Genomic DNA, 22,707 nt, shown 5'->3' on the forward strand with positions numbered 1-22,707 from the left:
ACACCGAGTTATTCATCAATTTAAAAAAGTCTTTTTCAAATTCATTTTTTGCATTTTGTCTATGCTTTGTATTTTTATCAATATATACTTTCATCCAATCTGATTGGTTGAATTGAATAACTCTGTGAATTTTTTCCAATTTCAAACCTGCTTCAAGAGCCTGTCTAAGATTCAAATAATGTAAAACATATTTCTTCTTATCATATAATGTTGTGAATAATTTAGGAAGTCTATTTTCATCAATAATATTTTCTGCACAATAAGGTAGATCAGAATGATAATCATGTAATGTTTCTGGATAGCTTAAATCAACTTCAAACAGATATCCTTTGCTTTGGTTATCTCTCATTTTCAAAATTCTACTGTAAGTAAAATCGTTTGGATTTGCCCACCAAAACCCTCCATATGGTAAATGTTTACTCATAGCCCATCCATATAAATTATTTGCATCCAAATACTGAATGAATGTTGATTCTTTATTTTTATCAAATTTTTCACCCATGTACTTATGATTGGCTTTTTCATATCTATTTGAACATTGGGAAATTCCACCACGCTTGGCATTTTCAAACATGTACAACATGTCTACATCAGTTATCAATTCCAATTTTTGTTTTGTTGTTTTCAACATGCAATCCCAAGCAAATCCGGGGGTAGTATAATACCAAAGTGGATCTAACTTGTAAATTTCAAGTGCAGTTTTTCTGAAATTTTCAATCACATCTGCTAGCAAGAGTACATCAATTTTATTGTACAACATTGTAAACTCTTTTAGATTTTTAATGTTGAAATGTTCCCAAATTTTTTGAGCACGTAAAAATTCCTGTTCATCTACATGTTCATCATTCAAGGAGTTGTAGAAATTTCCCCTAGATGGTAACTCTTCCTCATCATATTTTTCTAATGAGTCCATATAATCGTAAGGGTAAGCCAATTTTTCAGTCAACAAATTGAACAATGAATCATTTCCAGGTGGTACTGTATTATCAAACCATTTCTTTAAATTTTTGAAATGACACATTTCCAAGTTTTTAGCCAATTTAGAAAGTGGTTCAGATAGAAATTTGTATGAATCTAAAAATCTAAGTTCTATTTTACCCTCTTTTCCTGAATAGTGTTGAAACTTTACAACTTTTGAGAAGCTGATGTAAGATTCCTCATTATTTGGAATTAGTTTTAAATTATCTGTAGTTCCAGCAAATTCTTTGACTAATAAGTGGGAATCATAACCAGAAAAGTTGTGAAACAAGACGGGTATGAAACTAGGTACATTGTAATTCAAGTTGCAAAGACTATGAGCTGCACCTCTATATTCACCTGTTATATGGTCATGATCCTGAACTTTCTTTTTATTTTTTTCTTCATCATCTAATTTCTCTTTCAAATCTAATTCTAATTTCTCTAGTCTATCAGTCAGTGTTTGATCATCATGATACTTTAAAATATTTGAAGTAATTTCTATTTCTTTTCTCAATTTATTAATATTTTTTTCCATCATAGGTGGGAAATCACTCAATTTTCTTTCACAAATATGACATATTGTTGCTTCTTTATATTCACATTTTTGTATATTGGTCAGTTTCTTCATTTTTTTACAATTATATATGTATTCATTAGCAATACGTACTGCATCTTCTGATAATTTTTCACACAATACTTGAGGGGTATTACTTCCAAAATATTCAAACATGTTCTCTGATATTTCTCCATTCTCATATAAAATGTAATAAACACAACTAATTGGTACGTGCTCTTGAATTTTTTGTGTTTTAGCATCTTCCTCTACTTTAGTTTTTTCAAGTTTTCTAAGTATACACTCAAAATCAGCTATTATTGTGAAAGGAATTTTCATTGATCGATTATAGTTTGTAAATTCACAAATGTTATCACTTTTAAGAGGAAGTTTTACTGCAACTGGATCATGTACTTTACAGCTTTCTCTATGTTCTAAATATTTAACTTCACTGTAAAAATGACAAAGGCACCTTTTGCACAAAAAATGTATTTTTTGAGTGTTTTTGGTTAATTGACTTTTAATCAATTTTGTTAGATCCTTAATCCAACAGTAGTGAGTATTTCTATCATTACTCTCTTCACATAAATACAATAAATCAACATGTTTTGTTTTCTCTTCTTTAGTAATATGTAAGGGATAAATTTTATAACGATCATCATGATGATAAACATTAATAGATAATCCACCTTCTACCAATTTCAATTCATTCACTTTATTTTCAAATTTCTCTATGTCTTTAATTTTCATCGGAAATTCAATATCTTTCAAAGCTTTATCAAAAGTTTTCTCATATGCTTTGTACTTTATTATTTCTTGTGGATTATCTTTTGCAGGATATAAACATGCTAAAAGTGACCATAAAAAGCATTTATTATCAGTATTTTTAACATTTATAATTGCTTTCTTATCTTTTAAAATTTTTGGAAGATCAATATAGGAACTTGCTCTAAGCGGGTCATATTTGTTTATATTTACTCTAAAACTATTGATTGATATTATTCGCCATGGACTACCTGTTAATTCATCAATGATATTTTCATGTCTATCAAGTACACTCTTCATTAAAGTTGAAATTCCATTTGTTAATTCACTTCTATTAGTAATTCTATCATTCTTAGTTTGCAAATGTTTGTATGCAATTTTTGTTTCATCTCGAGTGTCTACATAAGTTGCAGAAACACAAAAATTCACTTTAATACCACTATGCTTTTTCATCCATTCTTGAAGTAAAGAACTAACATGTTTTTTCATAAAATGTAAAAACTTTGACATATCTTTAATATCCCAGTTATTTTTCATATCAAATTGAGCATGTCTTGATTTAAAATTTTCATCCACAAATTCCCATTTGGGCAGAGGTAATGTTTTATTTGAGTGAAAATCGAGTAACCTTTCTACTATTTGATCTTTTCTCAACTGTTTATTAATATTGAAATTGTTATCCTGAATAAACTCAATCAATTTCTTTTTTGATAATTTCAACAATTTTTCTCTATCAATATTAATAGCCTTGATTTTATCTTTGTTCACTAACAAATCTGATTTTTTCATTTTATCAACATTTTTCATTCCATACCACTTCAATTCCGTCTTTAATTCTTTCACATTAATCTTGACTTCATTGTGTTTCTTTGTTTTTAAATGTCTGGCATAGTTCTTGTATGTAATTTTACACATACACTTCTCACATGTTCTTAAAGGTGCTTGGTTATCCATTTTATTATAGTTATTCATTTTATTATTGAAATTGATTTCTTTAACTAATGGATCAATTTCTAAAAGATGGTGTACTTCAAATGCAAAAAAATTCGTTCACAGTGGAAAAAATTCATTAGTTAAAAGAATCAGTTTCTATGATAAAGGTGTTGGTGTTTGTGTTACCGCTTTATTAGAGATAATGTTTTCTTTAACTAGTGGTATAATGGTAATGTTGTGATGAAATTTTTGCATTTGTTTGAAATGTTTAAGTTTTGAATGAATTTTTGCATTTCATTGAAATGTTTAAGTTTTGAATGAATTTTTGCATTTGTTTGAAATGTTTAAGTTTTGAAAGAATTTTTGCATTTGTTTGAAATGTTTAGGTTTTGAATGAATTTTTGCATTTCATTGAAATGTTTAAGTTTTGAATGAATTTTTGCATTTGTTTGAAATGTTTAGGTTTTGATGAAATTTTTGCATTTGTTTGAAATGTTTAAGTATTGCAAAAAATTTTGCATTTCATTTCAATATCTAAGTTTTGTAAATATTTTTGCATTTGATTGAATGAAAAACTATGTGAAGGTTTATGTGAAATTTTTCACATAAGTTTCCACATACTTTTGAATTTAAAAAGTATTGTAAGAATTCTTACTCCAGTGCCAGGAAATACATTTTATATCTACTTCCATCGTTTCGTACAATGTAAATATGTACGAGGGCTGATCAAAATGTTATTGGACAATCCCATATTTTGGGTTTAAAATAATGGTAGCGAGTTCGTAAATATACCGTTGGAAAGAGCAAACCTTCTTCTACAAAACAAGCGTACAACGGGTTTTCTATGTGAAGGGGTTCCCAAACTGTAGCGGTTCAAAGGGAGGTGCCTCAGGTGTGTTCTGCGAATTTTTGATTTAGTGAAAAAAACGTACAAAAAGCGCTCAAAAATGTTATTTAACAAGTCTACGGCGAACATTGGAGTCAAAATTAATATCCCCCTTAAAATATTCCCCCTTTTGAGCAATACTTCGAACTCGCACATTGCTCTAAACGACAACATTGCAACAAACACAAAATTTTGCAGACTGGTCATGAGGATGTGTTCGTTTGAAGCGGATTAGCTCGCGTGTCCTCCAACGCACATAATTTTTTTTTATCTCGTTGGAAAGAGGAAGGTTTGCTCTTTCCAGCGACGTATTAACGAACTCGCCAGGATTATTTCAGCCTGTGTTTTCCAGACTTCAAGATGTGACAGGCCAAAAACCACCATTTTCATTGTTTTCGACACTTTCAAAACCATTAAAAAAAATTTTTACCGAAAATGCACTGTCACACGTTTACTAGAGTTCCCATACACTGCATTCATAACATTAAAATATTTGAAAAACGATTTATTCAACCGCAGTTGAACTTCGAACTCGCGCGCTACTCTAACAACAAACCCAAAATTCGCAGACTGGTCCCGAGGTAGGTTCCTTTAAAGCGGATTAGCTCGCGTGTCCTTCAACGCACACAACTTTTTTTCATCTCGTTGGAAAGAGGAAGGTTTGCACTTTCCAACGGTATGTTTACGAACTCGCTACCATTATTTTATACCCAAAATATGTGGATTGTCCAATAACATTTTGATCAGACCTCGTACCTACATATTTTAACCGGGGGAAATCCTTCAATCTTTTCAACATTCGTTATTTTTTTCATTTTCGCTATGAAATTTCTCAGAATCAGCCGAATATAACGATCACTAAACTTGCAATTCTCGACATGTGTATGTACATAATACATAATTATAAAAAAGTTGAAAAACAAGTTGTTACCTATCAACAAAAACTACAATCCAAACTCATTTCTTCAGCCAGGATGATGAGAAAAGTTGAAATCTTACACAACGGAGAAGGACACATAGAGTAAAAAAACCCACGACAATAAATCATTCTCTTCCCGTCCACTATTTAAAAAATTATGAAAAAAGACAGCAAAAAATTGAATTTTTTTTCACGATAATCAATCGGTAGGTAATTAACTTGATTTACGGCTAGTTGAGCACGGTGCATCTCCCCACCCATAGATCCCCCCCTTTTATCCGATAAAAGATGGAGGATAAATTACACATCAGTTGTAGAATAATTTACCATAAGTGTTTCTTATTTCTAAGAGTGAGATTGCAGTATGTGCACTTGAATCGAACCTACATACGAGTAATAATTTTTTAAATAATGAAAATGGTTTGGAAAATATTACACTTAATTTGTTTACTGTTTTTCCATGGTTTTTACGAAAACGGTGAGTAGATATTTTTAATTTTGGAAATACCTACTTTACGCTACCTATTTGGTGATCAATAATCATTATTCGTTGAGACGATAGGTAATTATTGAAACCGATTAGGAACACAATTTGTAAAATTTATTCGAAAGCATTATAACTTTCAAAAGCCAACTTAATGACATCAATTTATGCATACCTACTTTTCCATGGTCTTCGAGTCATAAAAATCGAGAAATTTATGAAGATCGTAAATTTCATTCGTTGAAAATCCAATTCAGTTTATTATGAGATCGTAAATGCGCGTAACATTGTAAACATGACTTTTCTTTCCAAGATATTTTAATAGAATTTTTCGAATAAGTTAAACTATTCTTTCGTTATTTTTACAGTTATTGGTCAACCCACATCTTCCCCTTCAAGGTAACTACATAAGTACGAGTATGTTTACTCGCGCAATGTAAATTTTATGCTTTCAAATTGAAATATGTATGTAGTGCTAATTTTATTTTACGAGTTTATTTACCTTGTTTTTTCATAATTCGCGCGTAATTCGAGATTTTCCATTTCCACAGCCAGAAAATATGTGAAAAATTAAACCCAGTCAATGTCGATCTCAAATGCTACTATCGAGGTGCATCGATCAAATGCGACGAAAATTTACTTCCTGGGACGAAAGTTCGACCAACTTGTCAGCCACTGCACACCTACACAAATTCGACTCCAACTTACGAAGAAATAAATTGCAAAGAGGATGGAAAATGGGATAACGCTTTATTTTCTTGTGTTCCTGGTACGTCTATCTCCAAACTGCTCGTACTTTCAAATGTTTTGATTGTTATTTTTCTCATACCTAGTTGTAGTATGTACCTACGAACTGGTTTCACATAAATAATTGTGATTTTCACGCCACAGATTGCGGAAGACCATTCACCAATGCTCAACTACTGATTGCCGGAGGTGTGGAAGAAAAAATTGGGGATTCTCCTTGGCACGTGGCCATTTATAATGAAAAAAAGGTTTTACTTTGCAGCGGTACTATCATTTCTCCACATATAGTTGTGACAGGTAAGTTATCATTATCAAATTACACATTGACATATCATTTTTTTAGAATTTTTTTTTGAATAGGCAACTATTTTAATTCTTTTCAAAGACTAAACAACAAAATCTGAAATTGAAACTCAAAATAAGCACAAAAGCACAATTTGGTCCATTTTTGAAGAAAAACGCAGAATTTGATCAAATTAAGATAAGTCAGTCAGGATTTACTCGTAGTTAATTTGTACTCCATTTTCGACTTCCCAAGCTTCCGTCCACTTTTCTTTCTTTTTTTTTTTCATTTGTCAGTGAAAGAAACACTTTATTCATAATAAAAAAGCTAATCTAAAATTTTCGTATTTCGCGCAGTAATAAAAACTTTTTTCATGCGAGAAGTTTATATTTTTGGATTTTAACATTTTTTTGAGTTTGAATTAACAATTGATAAATTTTTAAAAAAATTGATTTTGAATAAGAAAAACCAAAAGACCACAGCGAAGCGAGGGCTAAAGTTTCCGAAAATTTACCCCCTTCCTTCCATAGTTTTGTTTTTGCCTCCGAACTACTATCAACCGATTAATGGAGTTGAAAATATGATTCTATTGTAGAGACAGATTGTGCAGTATTTTTGGTCGCATAAGCGAGAGAAATTCGTTCTGCCTCTAGTCAACATTAGAAATAGTTCCGTAATACGACATCTAGCGGATTAGTAGTCAAATTAGTAGTACAAGTCCAGTCATATATTGAAATATGAACTGGTGAAGCTTGCGATCAAGTGATCTATTTCGTAATATGATCTGTGTTCCAGTTATACTGATAGAGTCGTGCAGATGCACTTGGGTCCAGGAGTTATTACGTAAAACAACTGTTGATCCTTATTGTAAATCTCTTCATAAAGCGTAACATATATGGACCTTCCCACATCCGTGTATCGCAATGTGCAGAATTCTATCTCCACACTATGTACTAAAATTAAGTCGGTTTTTTGTGACAGCGAGATCTCGGCAACGGCTGAACCGATTTTGATGAATGACATCTCGATAGACAACGGCTAAAGTGTATAGATGTGCAGGTTTATGTTGAAAGTTCAAAAAGTGGCATTAAAAGCTCAAAAAAGCTCAAAATTGATTATGCCACGTTTGATGGGTACACAAAAGTGCCTACATTGTACCTTGAAAGATCTCCCCCAAGAAACAATTTTTGACCGAAATCAAATTTCAAAAGTTGATGGTAAAAGCTCACCAAAAGCTCTAAACATGATGAAAGGTCAAAATTGATTATGCCATATGTTAAATGGGTACACAAAAGTACCTACATTGTGCCTTGAATGATCTCCCTGAAAAAACAATTTTTTGAGGGAAAAAGTTTCAAAGCTCTGTAAAAGCTCAAAACTTGATAATATGCAACGTACAATGAAGTACATATATTGTACGTTGAAATAGCTTCACAAAAAGACAATTCTTGGCAAAAACAAATTTTGAAAATTTTCTCTGAAAGTTCATAAAAGTTTAAAAAAGCTCAACTGAAAGCTCAAAAAAGCTCGAAATAGTAGTTTTTTTGGAATGGCTGAACTAATTTCGATGAACAACATCTCGATAAAAAGGAAAATCACCAAACAAATTGTTTGAAAATTTTCTCTGAAATTTCAAAAAAGCTCAACTGAAAGCTCAAGAAAACTCAAAAAGTCGTTTTAAAAGTCGTTTTTTTTTCTAATATTTTTTACCTTGAAATAGCTTCACAAAAAGACAATTCTTAGTGAAAACAAATTTTGAAAATTTTCTCTGAAAGTTCAAAAAATTCAAAAAATCTCAAAAGAATCGTTCTAAAAGTCGTTTATTTCGAATGACTGAACCGATTCCGACGAACGACATCTCGATAGAAAGGAAAATCCCCAAACAAAGTTTGAACATTTTCACAAAAATACAATTCTTGGTGAAAACAAATTTTGAAAATTTTCTCTGAAAGTTCAAAAATTTCAAAAAATCTCAACTGAAAGCTCAAAAAAAAACTCAAAAAGTCGTTTTCAAAGTCGTTTTTTTTTCTAATGGCTGAACCGATTTCGATGAACGACATCTCGATAGAAAGGGATTAACGTGTAGATGTGCAGGTTTAAATTTGCACTCAAAATTCAAAAAAGCTCAACTGAGAGATCAAAATAGGTCCAAACCTCAACATTAGTAGGTTCACAGTGAGATCTCGACAACTGCTGAATCGATTTTGATGAATTGTGCAGGTTTACGTTGAAATTTCACAAAAATGTACATTACAATCTCATACTAACATTAGACAGACGAATGCATTTGAAAGCTCAAAATCTCAAAAAAGCTAAAATCGAATTCAAAGGTACCTTTTGCTCTTCTTTTTTGGTGATCAGCATTACGATGATGTCACAGTTAATAAGACATTCAAAATATATTCTCATTTTCTAGGGGAGGTTAAACGGGTTTTCTAGTATAAACCTAATTTCATCTCATCTCTGTTTACATTTTTTCCAAATTTCACTTTTTTTTTTTTGGAAAAAGGGACTAAATTTGAATTTTTAAAAACTTGTCAAAAATTGAAAAATTTAGTTCAGCAATTGAAAAGTTTAGAAATATACTTTTGGAGACGCTTTCAATTTTTCTTCACTAGAGAGCGAGGTTTTGAGAGGAATTGAGTTTGAACATTCACTCATTTTCTAGATACGACCCCTCACTCTCGACTCCGGACCCTGCTCAAATTGAAAAAAAAAAAAAATTACAAAAATGTGGTGCGAAAAATTGTATGCATTGATATCTACTCATTTAAGGACGTTGACGCAGAATATCTGTCTATATAGTTTTTCAAACATGACCTCTCAGTATCTCCTAAATTTTGAAAATAATCGTGATAAGTTTAATTTTGGGAGTGGGTCATGACCGGTCGAATATGTCAGAAATCAAAAATTTTACAAAAATGCTAGTTACGGGTCAATTGAGCATCAACTTAATAGCATAAGTAGGTATTCTACTTATTTAAAAAATGACGTCTTCACAAAAACAAATAGGTAGCTCAAATTTATGAAAAATGCGCCACAAAACAAATAATTTCGAATAATTTTAGGTGCCCACTGCGTTCACGACAGAATAAAAGATGCTCCAGCAGATGCAAACAATTACGAAGTTGTCGTCAGTAAAGTGTCAAGGGACTATGCTACAAAAGACAACGCAGCTCAAAGAACATATAAAGTAGGTTTAGGTATTATCTTTGCAAAATACGAATTATATTCAATAACATTCCCATCCCCTCGACGAACGTCGAACGCCCTTCGCTTTACCTCGCTCCGAAATTCCACTTATTGTGAATTTTTTCAGGTCAAAGAAATCCGTTTCGACAAAAAAGGTTATGAGGGAATGCACAGTAATTATGCATCTGACATAGCTTTATTGATCCTCAGTGAGAAAATCACAATGGGCGCGACAGTGATGCCAGTATGTGTTGACTGGTCTGGTACAAAAAATATCCCACCAACCGAGGGCATTGCAGGAAAAGTATGAGTATACCTACAAAATACCTAGACCTACCTTAATCCCTGTGAAGTTGATTTCTATCCACTAAATGCGTAATTTTGATTTCATATTTAGGTTTCAGGTTGGGGATTGGATGCGATTTCGAAAGGTAACCTTAGCAAAATACTAAAGTCTGCGAATTTACCTTTCATCAGTCGCATAAATTGTGCGAAATTTTTCGATAATAAAGCGTATTTAACACGCGATAAATTTTGCGCCGGAAGTGAGCAAAGTGAGTAACCTGCAGCACGTCAACGAAAATTAATCACTCCTTTCTTTTCAAGTGAACCGCAAAGTAATACGAAATATGCAATTTTAGGTCCTAGTCTGCTTCAAGGAGATAGCGGAGGTGGTTTAGTGTTCAAAGAAAAAGATCACTACTTTATTCGAGGGCTTGTAACCAGAACACTTCCATCAAACCCACATATCGCTGCGTTTACTGATGTGAACGATCACATCGATTGGATGCTTCCAGTGCGTAATGAAGTCGAGCAAGATGTCATCGAAAAAGAGACTACGCTCAGATATAAGAATAAAAGTCCGTAGAAATGAAAAAATCCATTTCACGATGCATTTTTAATCGAAAAGTGATTATTTTAATATAAATTAGCCAGGTGAAGGTATATTTTTTGAAATAGATTAAATCAAATGTACATATTTTTGAAATATACAAATTTTCCACGATTTTAATTGTATTCATTGATCCACTGCCCTACAAAAAAAATTATAAATATTAAAAAATTAGGTCAATTAATCGCTATAGTTATCTTTCACCATCCGTTGTCTGGTTCGGAGGACGAAATTGGCTACACTATTGGAATTTACTTCGAATACATTGAAAGTATTAAGTACGATATTTTTAATGACGATGACGACGTTAATGATAAAAACGGAAAAAAAAGAAGTTGAAAAACAAGTTATAAATGTACATATCTATAGCTATTCATTATTCACAATACCAGCAGCGCGAGTAGATAAGTTAATTTTAGTTCCTCTGTCTATAATACTTACTGATAAAAAAAAAAAATATACACATCGGTCAGAAAATCTCAGTACTAGTATCAAAATTTTCAAGTTTATTGTACTTAATCATTTTAAATTATTATAATTAGACACCGCAGTTAAAGATTGGTAAACCGAATGTTTGTATTCGTCTAAATTTAGTTTCTAAGAATGACTGGTTCTTTCAAAATTACAAATGAAAAGTGTTTATATTTAGTCCTGCTAAATCTTTGTCTGCAGTTAATTGGTGAGTTGATTTTTACTTTGTATATAATTTCTAGTGCCATAGGTTTATTTCATTTTGAACTGTTTCTCGAAGATAATAATTTTTAAACTACATAATATAAGTATATTATGCACATTGCATGTTTATAATATTTTTAAAAATTACTGTGTACCAATTTGCAGACGAATTTGAAATTTGTAACAAAACTAAAACTAATATTATACAATATGTATGAACCTTTTCAGCTGTACATTCTTCAACCACTTTCAATTTGAAATTAGAAGATCATGAAAAAATAGTACAAAAACGAGCCATCAAGTAAGCTAAACACCTTTCTGAGATATCTAACCTTTCAGAAACACGAATAAGTATTTTCTATAACACAATCAATATCCACATTTGAAATATTTTGTTTTCCAATAAATACGATGAATTTATATTTTATTGTTTCAATAGTGACTTTTGCGCAATACCTCCTCCAACACCTGACAAGACTGTGACATTTTCTTGCAATGGAAGTAATTCGAGTTCTTGCAATATAAATGGATTTGTTCCTGAATTCACCGTTGCCATTCTAAAATGCAATCCAAATCACTTCGCATTGAGGAAAACGAAACTTCAATCGATTTGTCGTGAAAAGAAATGGGTTCCACCGATTGATAAATGCTACAGTACGTATAATAGCAGAGATAGGTATCTTCTTAATTTGAAGGTACCTACCTTACCTAGTTTTTACAGACTCTCATAATCGGTTTAAAAAGAGTTTTTTTTGTACGATTTTTGCAAGATAAGGAATGAACATTTTCAGAAAAGAATCTAAGAAGATCATAGTATCGGACAAAATCTTAAAAACTTGAATTTTTTTCATACCCAGAAATGATTGCGATTTTTTGCCCCAACTTCCAAAAACTTGTTAGTTTTCCAAATGAAAAAAAAATCGCTGAAAATTAGAGTAAAATTAGATCATGTTGCAAAGCATCTCCCCCCCTCCCCGTTCACCAAAAATTTAAAAAAATGTTCATAATTTCGACTGCCTTTGCTTGTGAAACCAAATGGATTTTTTTGGTTTCTTGAAAAGGGAGTAACAAAATTTAAAAGAAATATGACTCTGAATTTTCAAAAAAGATGGAAATTTTATTTCATTTGATATCTCAACTTTGGAGTTTTCTATTTTAAAGAGCAACACTGTTTGGGAGACCGATGAAATTTTTCCCCCAGAAAATGGGATTAATCAGAACCGTTTTTTTAATACCTATCACGCGAATGGATTTTTCAAAAAGTTACAGACTTAAATTTTTCATTGTTTAAAAATTTTCTCCAACTCTGGGAGCTTTTATCAAGAGGACTAATATTGTTTGAGAGACCGAGGAAAGGTTTCTCTTAGGAAGCGATTATTTACATACCTACAACAATTCTGCCTGAAAATAAAAAAATTTCAAAAAAAATGTTTAATTATTTAATTTGCATACGTTTTGATTCATTTCATTTTTCTTGATTTTTTCCTATTTTTAGAGGCATTAATTCCGTACCAGGAGCCAATAAGTATACGGATTGTAGGACTGAAAAAAGTAAAAAAGGAGTTATTCAGAAAAACTTTTGACGTAAAAATAATGGCAATTTTTTTGGATAAAATTGGATTTTACATTTTTTCCAACTGGGAGGAAGGATACTTCCGGCACGACTTTTCTTTAGAAATATACCGACCTATCTGTTGAAAATAGGGAATCAGTTTTGGAGCATGCGAGGCAAAAAAATTCCAACCTTTCAATAGTAAGGTACACGGATTCAATACCCTAATTTTCTGGTTATTTATTTCCACTCAAAGCAGGTACGAGACAACTTTCGAATCATATCGTTTTTTTTTTGGAGAAAAAAAAAATGAAAATGTAAATCAGAATGCTTCTCTTGTTCAAAAATCTTACTAGAAGCCTAATTCATAAATAATACCCTTTTCGTAATTTCAAAATGGAATTTTGTATTTGTATCACGTCAACTCTGCCCTTGCCTCCCTCCCCCCAAAAACTAGTTATATCTACTGATTTTGAAAATTCTGGATTGACGACTTTTTAAAATATATTTTTCCCCATTCAAGTACACATGAGATTTCAAGATTTACCCCGACCATTCTCCTTGCCTCTCAAAAATAGGGCTAAAACTTTTTAAAATTCTTTTACATAATATATTTTTCAATGGAACGACAAAATTTCCAAAAAAATCATAAAATCTAGAACTATCTAGGCATTTTTGTGATTTTTGAATAATGACTAGCAGTAAAATGTTCGATTCTTTTCTTGCTCATACAAAATTTTGTAAGCCTATCTCATTGTTTGAACAATAATTTTTTGGAAAATTCAATATTGAGAAAGAAAAACAAGGTGACCCGAGCAAAACGATGACAAAAGCTTTCGAAAATTTATAATTCAAAATCCAAAATACGTGGTAAATATACCCTCAATTTCCTTCACTTATTAATTTAATTATGGAAAACGGACAGAAAAGTAACCCGAACGAAGCGAGGGCAAAAGCTTTCAAAAATTGTGAAAACCTAGACCTACCTAATTGTATGGAATTTTTTCAGAAAAATGCGACAAACTAAACCCCATAAACGTTAAACTAGAATGCTATCGAGATAATCTTCAAATTTCTTGCGACGAAAATTACTTATTCGCTGAATCGAGAGTACGTTCTACGTGTAAACCATTTTACACCCATGTATCTTCAAACGAAACACAGCAGGAGATTTTTTGCCAAGATGATGGAAAATGGGACAGAGTTCTTCTCTCTTGTGTTCCAGGTACCTACTACACCTACATATATGTACATACATTTATCTAATCTCAGATAATATAATCACATTGTTTCATTAGTTTATAGCATTTGAAACTTTTTTAAAGGATTGAAAACTCATTGTGTGCTTATTATTTCATATATGTACTTACAGTTTGTGGACGCCCTTTTCCCAATGTAACGACTTTAATTTCCAAAGGAGAGGAAAATAAGTTTGGAGATTCACCTTGGCACGTGGCCGTTTATAATCGAGAAAAGGTTTTAATTTGCGGAGCCACTATTGTCAGTTCTCGCTTAGTTCTATCAGGTATACAAGTCCTCCCTCCCTCTCCCCCCCCGCAAAAAACTTTTTTCTGTAGTCGAGATAATGAATCCCATTTAATGATTCTAGCTGCTCATTGTTTCCACGATCAAAACGATATAAAGAGAGAAGTCATAAATTATGAAATCGTAGTAAGCAAAGTGAGCAGAAATTATTACCAGGCGGATAATCAAAATCAGAAATATTTCAAGGTGAGTTAAATCATTCAAGCACCAGAAAAACTCTCTCTGTTCTTCCAAAATGGCAAAATCGTGCCTTAGTTTGGAAAAGAAAACGTAATCACGGAGCAAGGTACAGAAACTTTCCAAAAAAGACAACTTTATTAGAAAAATTGCCATATGTACGATTTGTGTACATCGTTACTGATCTTGAAACTTTAAAAAAAAAAGTAGGTCATCAATTGAAACCTAATTTTACCAATTCAATAATTATTTCAGATTAGAGAAATACGATTTTCGAGCAAAGGTTACATCGGTGTAAATAATTATTTCGCTGCTGATATAGCGATATTAATATTGCAACAAGAACTCACCATATCTCCAACTGTAATGCCAGCTTGTGTCCATTGGAAACGTACGACAAGTCCTTTTGAAAATACTCCTGGAAAAGTAATAATAATAATCTTTCATTAGTCATTTAATGCATTTATATAATATAGATATGTAGGTATACTTCAACTTTATAATAAGTATGACTTTATTAATACGTGAGTAAGTCATTAAAATGTGAATTGTGAATAAGAACTTGACACGATTAAAATTACAGGTCGCAGGGTGGGGTATGTTGGAGAATGGAAAACTCAGTGAGAAGTTGATGACGACTACTCTACCTTATATTAGTCGAGAACGATGTTTGAATATTGTACCGAATGATTTTCAAGCGTTCATAACTTTCGATAAATTTTGCGCCGGAACGGAAGATGGTACATTTATCTCAATTTTTTATGTAGAAAATAATTTTAGAATCCATTGCACCACTTCATGGTTCCATATTTCTGAACGCTCGGTGCGGAAAGTTCAAAAATAAATTGACATAGTCGATTTTTTTCAAACTCTAAATTTTGTGAGTACACACGTACTTTTGAAATTTGGACTTTCTCAGAGATAGCTGAGCTGGAACTTTTAAAATTGCTGACTAATTATTCTAAAATATTCTTTCAATTTTCTCAAATACATACTTCCCATCGTGTGAGGTTCACTCGAATCGCACCAATGCAGGGTGGTCTAATAAAACTCCCAGATGAAAAATTATGACCTTTTAGTCCAGGAAAATTAGATGAAAAAAAAGGGTCATTGGGAAAAATGGGTGAGAAAGCTGAATTTTGGTATACTCGTCCATTTTTTTGTGCTGAACACGAATCCGATGAATCCCCGGTCGTCCCTGGTGTGCGTTCTCCCCTATTGTGGATCTAAGCCCCCCAAAACCAGTTTTTTGCAATTTTCTCCCCCGCATTGCATTTTAGCGAGAAATAGGTGGTCGGATTGAGGGGGCTGAGGGGCTCTGGAAAGGGGTAAGTGATTGTAGCAGAAAATCAGAGGTCATATTCGTGCTCAGCGGTATCGAATTATATGAAAACGACACCAACATCATCAAAATAACTATATTTCGAAAATCTTGAAAATTGAGGGGGGCTGAGGGGCTCTGGAGAGGGGTAGGTGAGTGTAGCAGAAAATTTGAGGTCATATTCGTGCTCAGCGGTATCGAATCATATGAAAACGATACCCTACTCATTGGTAGTTATTTTTTTCAAAATTCCCATTTCACCCCCCACCCCCCTACGATACATTATTCCAAGTTTTCACCACAGCGCACCAAAGCAAACATTTCTAATATAGTATATGATGTTTGGGGGCCAAAAATACATCCAAAAAACGTGTTTACAAAATTGTACCTCGCAATCTTGATTGTTAATAGGCATAAAAAAATGAAAAAAACGCCATTTTGAGGGGTAAATTTGAGGGGAGGGGGTTGAAAATTTTTGTGTGAATACCTATCAAGGATATACATAACTTCCAGAAAAATTTTCAAAATCGGTTGAAATGGGGCTGAGAAAAGTGCTACTGAAATTTCAAAAAAGGGGGGTTCCGCAAAAAGGGGAGGGGGTGTGGATCTGAAATTTTTTGCGCAGAGGTTTCTCTATGGTACCCACCTTTCATGTTAAACGCTTTTGGGGACCATTTCACCCCTCTTAGGCGCCTATAGCCCTTATGTATTTGGGGAACCCCCTTTTTTGAATGGTTGTGGTTCCACCCCCCCTTGGGGGGTAGAAAGAAAGTTGATATATCACTAGATCGGAAATTTGACGTAGATTCTTATCCGACCACCTATTTCTCGCTAAAATGCAATGCGGGGGAGAAAATTGCAAAAAACTGGTTTTGGGGGGCTTAGATCCACAATAGGGGAGAACGCACACCAGGGACGACCGGGGACTCATCGGATTCGAGTTCAGCACAAAAAAATGGACCAGTATACCAAAATTTAGCTTTCTCCCCCATTTTTCCCAATGGAATGCTATTTTTCCTGGACTATTTTTCATGGTCTATTTTTCACATTTTTACCGCATGATAATTCCCCTCCCCTCCCCTCCCCAAAAAATAACTTGAAACTGCGAGGCATTTTTTAAAATTTGCAAACAAGTATAGGTAGGTACAATTTAAGTTTTTTTATTTTTCTGATCTTTTGAACAAATTTTTGACTTTTTGTTTTTTTTTTCATTTTATGGGCTCTTCAAAAATTTTCAAGTGTGTTTCGAGCAAAATTCATAACTTTTTCATGGCCTATTTCACCCCATGAAAATTCCCTCCCCATAAAAAAATTGAATAACTTGAAACTGCGAAGAAAATTTTTTAAATTAGTAGACAAAGAAGTATTTCAGTTTTTTTCATTTTTCTGATTTTTTGGAAAAGTTTTTAATTTTTTTTAATTTGATGGGCTTTCAAAAAAATTTCAAGTGTGTTTCGAGCCAGGGACTGAAAGCTTCAAAATGAAACTTGACTTTCGGCTTCTAACTTCCAAAAGAAAAAACTGAAACTTTTGACTTTAGCTTTTGGCTTTTGCAATTAATTCGGCTAGCTTTTGGCTAGCTTTCGGCTTTTCTAAAAGCTGAAATTTTGAATGAAAAATATTAAATTTTTGAATGAAAGGGCCGTATTTGTAAATGTTACATGTTACTGTTACTTACAGATCACTTAGCTAAGTGGTGAATTTTGATTCAATTTTTCTCGTAAACGAATAAAAATGTCATATTTTTAGAATGACAAATCGATAAGTACTTTGGAACATCGGAGCCCAATTTCTCAATTTATTAATTAAAAAAATTTCAAAAAATTCAGTTAGTGGAAATAAAACAGTCACCAAAACCATAAAAAAAAGCTTGGTAAAAAGTCGTATGAAATGAAACTTCTAGCCGGCTTTCAACTTTTTCAAAATGAAACTTGGCTAGCTTTTAACTTCCAAAATTTTGTGAAAAATATGAAACTTTCGGCTTTTTTCGGCTTTTGGCTTTCAGCTTTCGGCTAGCTTTCAGTCCCTGTTTCGAGCATGACTTTTTCATGACTTTCATGACCGTTAAACACCCTGCAATCTCATCACTTTACTAACCTCGTCTTTCTGTGGTATTAAAAATGGATTATTTTGAGGGTTGGGGGGGGGGGAGAGACAGGAAGCCTCGAAGGATCATTCACACGAATTTAACCTGCAGTAATTCATTTTGAAAACTTCATGTTCAAAATATATCTACTTAGTTTCTTGATGAAAACCTTTTTGTGCAGCATATTGAATTATTGACAATATTAGGAATAATTCATGCATCTCTCCCCCCCCCCCCATCACCAAAGATCCTCTGAGACAACTTTTTTCTCAAAGGGGACATCCTAAGGAACATTTTAAAGCAAATTTTCCAAAAAAAAAGGATTGGACTTACTAACAAAATGGCGACCATTTTGATTGACAGGTCAGCCGAAATCACAGATTTTACTTTCCAACATTGAACTCGCACGAAATTTTTTGAACTGGACAAAGCTAAACCGAGAGAGCATGCAAAAATTCATCACCAGCCAAAATTTCAGGTGCTGAAGTGCATTTTTCGATTTTTGATGAATTTTTGAAAATCAAAATTAATTTTGGTCAAAAATAAGCAAAAAATCAAAATTTTACCAAATTGGCCTAGAACGCTGAAATTTGAGGTATACACTAAGTTCGACTCGCCAAATCGACTGAAAACGGTTTCAAACAATTTTGAGCAGTTCTGGAGCCGCCAGCAGATTTTTGAAACTCAAAATTTCGACAAAATTTCATCAAATGACGTTGGAAATCCAAAATTCATACTGGACTCCAACTTAAGTCATTTTGGAGACTCCAGCGATTTTTTTGAAAATTCTTGGAGCCTCCAGTAGATTTTTGAAACTTGAAATTTCCACAAAATTTCATCAGATGCAGTTGGAATGCCGAAATTTATTCAATAAAATAATTTCAATACGTTATGACGCCGACTGCAGATGGATTTCAAGTCGTTTCCAAAAAGTCACTGGAAGCTCCAAAACGACTTGAAATTCAATTTATCCAAAAATTGCAAATTTTTTAGTTCAGAACTCAGAATACTTTTAAGTAATCCTCTTTTTGAAAAGTAATCTACCTCTGTCCTTCAAGCTATCGTTGGGTTCAATTTTCTGTAGCCTCTAAAAGTTATAAAAAATATATTTTAATGAGATAGATCAAAGTCGGTAATTTTTTTTCAAATACTGACTTCTGGACCTTGGGTCAGATTTCTGCTGAATAGCCTTCATTTCAGGGGAAAACCTTCCTCTTGCTCCTCCAAACAATGTTGATCCTCTTTGTATAGAATCTCCACAATTGGAAAACAACAATAAAAATTTAAAAAAAATTGAATTCTGCGAAAAATTTTAAAACATTTTTTATTTATGCTCAGAATTGTTTTAAATACTTAACCCCTTTTTTAAAGAAAAAACTATTTCACCCACTAAATATGTAATTCTCCTAATGCACTCCTTTCACATTTTATAATCAAAATTCATTATCACTTGTAATCCAATGATTTTCTTTTTCAAGGCCCCGGTGTTCTGCAAGGAGACAGCGGAGGAGGTCTATTATTCCTCGAAGGAAATGCATATTACATTCGAGGCATTGTAAGTCTCAAACAACGTACAGCCACCGCCATAGCCACCTTCACTGACATAGCAGATCACGTAGACTGGATTCTATCCGTCCTAAAAGAAGTCGAACCTGGAATAATCCCTTACGAACCAACGAAACTTTTCCCCAAAAAAACTGGTAAACTAACCAATAATATTACAATACAACCGAAATAATATCAAAGTTGAATTACTGCATAGATGAATAACTATCATTTTTTTTCTTCAGGTAAATGCAAAAAGCTCAATCCAATCAACGTCGACCTACACTGTTACTATCAAGGTATGTCAGTCGACTGCAATGGGCCTATGGAAATTGGCACCAAAGTTCGAGCCACTTGTAAAACATTACACACGTATCAAAATTCTGCCCCTACTTACGAAGAAATTACTTGCAGAGATGATGCAAGATGGGATAATGAACTATTCTCGTGTGTTCCGGGTACCTATCTATTCTTTCCAATACCTATCTAAATTACTCAGGACTTTTCATTGATTAGGTACATGTTTTGGAAATTAACAATTTTATAGATTGTGGACGTCCATTTACAAATTTTATGACCTTGATTGCATATGGAGAGGAGGAGAAATACGGAGATTCTCCCTGGAACGTAGCCATTTATAATGTTAAAAGAGATTATTACTTGATTTGTGGTGGCACTATTGTATCTCCTAATTTGATTTTGTCAGGTTGGTAAGCCATCTTTTTAGATAGGTAATGTATTTCTCGTAGAAAAGTAAACCATGTCACTCTTTTTATTACAAAAATTAGTACTTTTTTTTTCTATTTTACAGCTGCTCAATGTTTCTACGATAAATATACGAAGACGATCTCAGATGCCAGGGATTACGAAGTTGTTGTAAGCAAAGTAACGAGAGATTATTACACCAAAGATAACGAAAATCAAAAATCCTACAAAGTAAGACACGAATTATTATTTCAAGTACATACTCGTAGGTACATATTTTCCTGGCTCATAGATTATGCAAAAATTTTCTTTTCAATTTTTTCAAGTGTAAACCTTTTAGAAATATCCCAAAAAGTATATTTTTTTTGAAAAAATTCAAAGTGTAAACATACATGGGAGGGGAGCCGATTGAGGTGAAAAAAGGAACTTGATTTGCAAATACCCTCCTTCCCTTCCTTCCTGAATCAATTATTGGTCCTTTCAATCCGCATTGAAACCCTAAAAATGTTTAAATTTATAAGTGATTAAAAAAAATTTCCACAGATAAAAGAAATTCGAGTCACTTCTAAATTCCTCGGTCTGGTCAACAACTTCACCTCAGATATAGCCGTATTAATTCTAGCTGAGAAACTAACCATGAGTCCTACAGTGATGCCAGCTTGCGTAGACTGGACAGGCGCTAAGAAGATTCCACCCATTGAAGGTACTCCAGGAAAGGTAACTCAAAGTCTCAATTAATAATCATATTGTTTGCCAATTTCTCAATAATTTGATAAATTCAACCGAATTACAGACCGTCGGATGGGGTATGGATGAAAATGGAGAATTTGGTGAAACGCTACGAGTAGCTTATTTATCTTTCATAAGTTACCGGCAATGTTTGAATTCAGTTTCGGTTATTTTCAAACCATTCATAACTTCGGATAAATTTTGCGCCGGAAGTGAAAAAGGTAAGACAAATAAACACCTCGCGTTGGCTCTGCAGAATAATTAATGAAATACCTACTGAGGGTAATTCATCGTAATTTAATTTCATGTTCAAGGTCCTGGAATTCTTCGAGGAGATACCGGAGGAGGTTTGCTGTTTCAAGAAGACAACAGATTCTTTATTCGAGGCATCCAGAGTATAAAAGAATCCACTGCGCTGCCTCCTTACATAGCATCTTTCACCGATTTGAATGAATACGTTTATTGGATCGCAAATATTAGAAACGAAGTCGAACAAAGTGCTCTTAAAACTGCAAGTGGTCTCAAAACTGGCACCGCAATAATCTAGTCGTAATTTGATTTACCGATGTATTTATTTATTCGAATAAACATCTTTTTAGTTCCTCGCCTCATAAACTTGCTCAGATGTCAAATCATTTTCGATATCTTTGTAAACTACGAGTACGAAAGCAAGTAGATTTTCTTTTTAGCAGCCAAAATTGTATCAAAATGACTAAATTTCTCACAATTATTTCAATTGTGACAAAACTACGATAAGGTAAAGTGGGGTAATTCCGATGGCAAAATTCAAAATTTTAGCAATTTCTCATTTTTTGGATTTCCTGTACATTTTGGGGCAAAAATGATGTAACAACTTTATTCCTGCGTCCTTCAGCTACACATTGACTATATTGAAGAGTGATTTGTGTGAAGGCTTCATACATATAATTGAAAAAACATTTTGGAAGGTTGAGTTGTCAGAATTGCCCTAAAAATGGGGTAATTCCGATAATGAGTTTTATAAGGAAAGGAATTCTCCCAGGGTAATTCCGAGCCAGTAATGTTGAAATATACCATTTATTGCATATTTAGGTTTTTATTTCATGTAAATTGAATCATTAGAACAAAAATTAAATTTTTTTTACAAATGTGCATTTTTGAGGCATAATTTTTGAAAACTAGACCAACTAGAGAAAAATGCCCCGTTTTGAGGATTTTCTGTGATAATTTCGACCCCCTAAAACTATAATACATCAAAACAGCAAAAAAAAACATTGCAGGACAATTTTGCTGGGGCTATCGGAATTACCCCACAGCATGAAAAATGATCGACATGTTTAATAATTCAATGCCACCAAACAAATAATTATAAAAGCAAAATCAAAAGAGGTACTGACACTTCAATACGTATTCATCAAATATCAGCTTCTAAACAGAATTTTTCAACAAGTTTTGAACGATAAAAACGAGTTTCAAAAGTGCACTGTTTTTTGCGGCAAAGGATTTGGGCATTCAGATTTTGAACACTGCACAGACTTGACAAAACAGAGCAGATGAACCATCTGATCATTAATGGGTGTAGGTTAGCACTAAAACTACCTACTTTCTTCATCATTTGTGCCAAAATGTGTTTTGCAACAAAGCTAGGGCTTGCTATCGGAATTACCCCATATCGGAATTACCCCACTTTACCTTAATTTATTGTTAAAAGTTTAGTTGACAAGATACCCTCTGCAGGGCGAACAGCATTCTCAAATAAGGCAGTTTAGATACATCTCA

General features: G+C 33.0%; 3 protein-coding genes across 3 annotated transcripts in view; 2 read left to right on the top strand and 1 right to left on the bottom strand.

The window, feature by feature from the left end:
• The first annotated feature begins 5,334 nt into the window (after positions 1-5,334).
• LOC135838589 (coagulation factor IX-like) lies at positions 5,335-10,728 on the top strand. The gene is made up of 8 exons (XM_065354275.1): positions 5,335-5,494; positions 5,869-5,899; positions 6,052-6,269; positions 6,392-6,544; positions 9,599-9,723; positions 9,850-10,026; positions 10,120-10,276; positions 10,364-10,728. The coding sequence occupies exons 1-8, from the start codon at positions 5,428-5,430 to the stop codon at positions 10,588-10,590; spliced, it is 1,155 nt and encodes a 384-aa protein (XP_065210347.1). The 5' UTR covers positions 5,335-5,427; the 3' UTR covers positions 10,591-10,728.
• A 262-nt stretch (positions 10,729-10,990) lies between these two features.
• Positions 10,991-21,550, top strand: LOC135838576 (transmembrane protease serine 9-like). The gene is made up of 15 exons (XM_065354255.1): positions 10,991-11,293; positions 11,518-11,590; positions 11,729-11,943; positions 13,851-14,066; positions 14,214-14,366; positions 14,451-14,572; positions 14,819-14,989; positions 15,147-15,303; positions 19,449-19,670; positions 19,761-19,973; positions 20,063-20,221; positions 20,327-20,451; positions 20,764-20,937; positions 21,014-21,170; positions 21,264-21,550. Exons 1-15 carry the CDS (start codon positions 11,218-11,220, stop codon positions 21,494-21,496), a joined length of 2,466 nt encoding a protein of 821 aa, XP_065210327.1. The 5' UTR covers positions 10,991-11,217; the 3' UTR covers positions 21,497-21,550.
• Positions 14,907-22,707, bottom strand: part of LOC135838591 (NADH-cytochrome b5 reductase-like) — a 280,351-nt gene continuing 272,550 nt past the window's right edge. Inside the window, exon 8 of the mRNA XM_065354280.1 lies at positions 14,907-14,981. The gene's annotated coding sequence lies outside the window, so the exon portion shown is untranslated. The remainder of the gene's footprint in view (positions 14,982-22,707) is intronic.

Source organism: Planococcus citri, chromosome 3 (assembly GCF_950023065.1).
Source record: "Planococcus citri chromosome 3, ihPlaCitr1.1, whole genome shotgun sequence".
NCBI classification, from domain to species: domain Eukaryota; kingdom Metazoa; phylum Arthropoda; class Insecta; order Hemiptera; family Pseudococcidae; genus Planococcus; species Planococcus citri.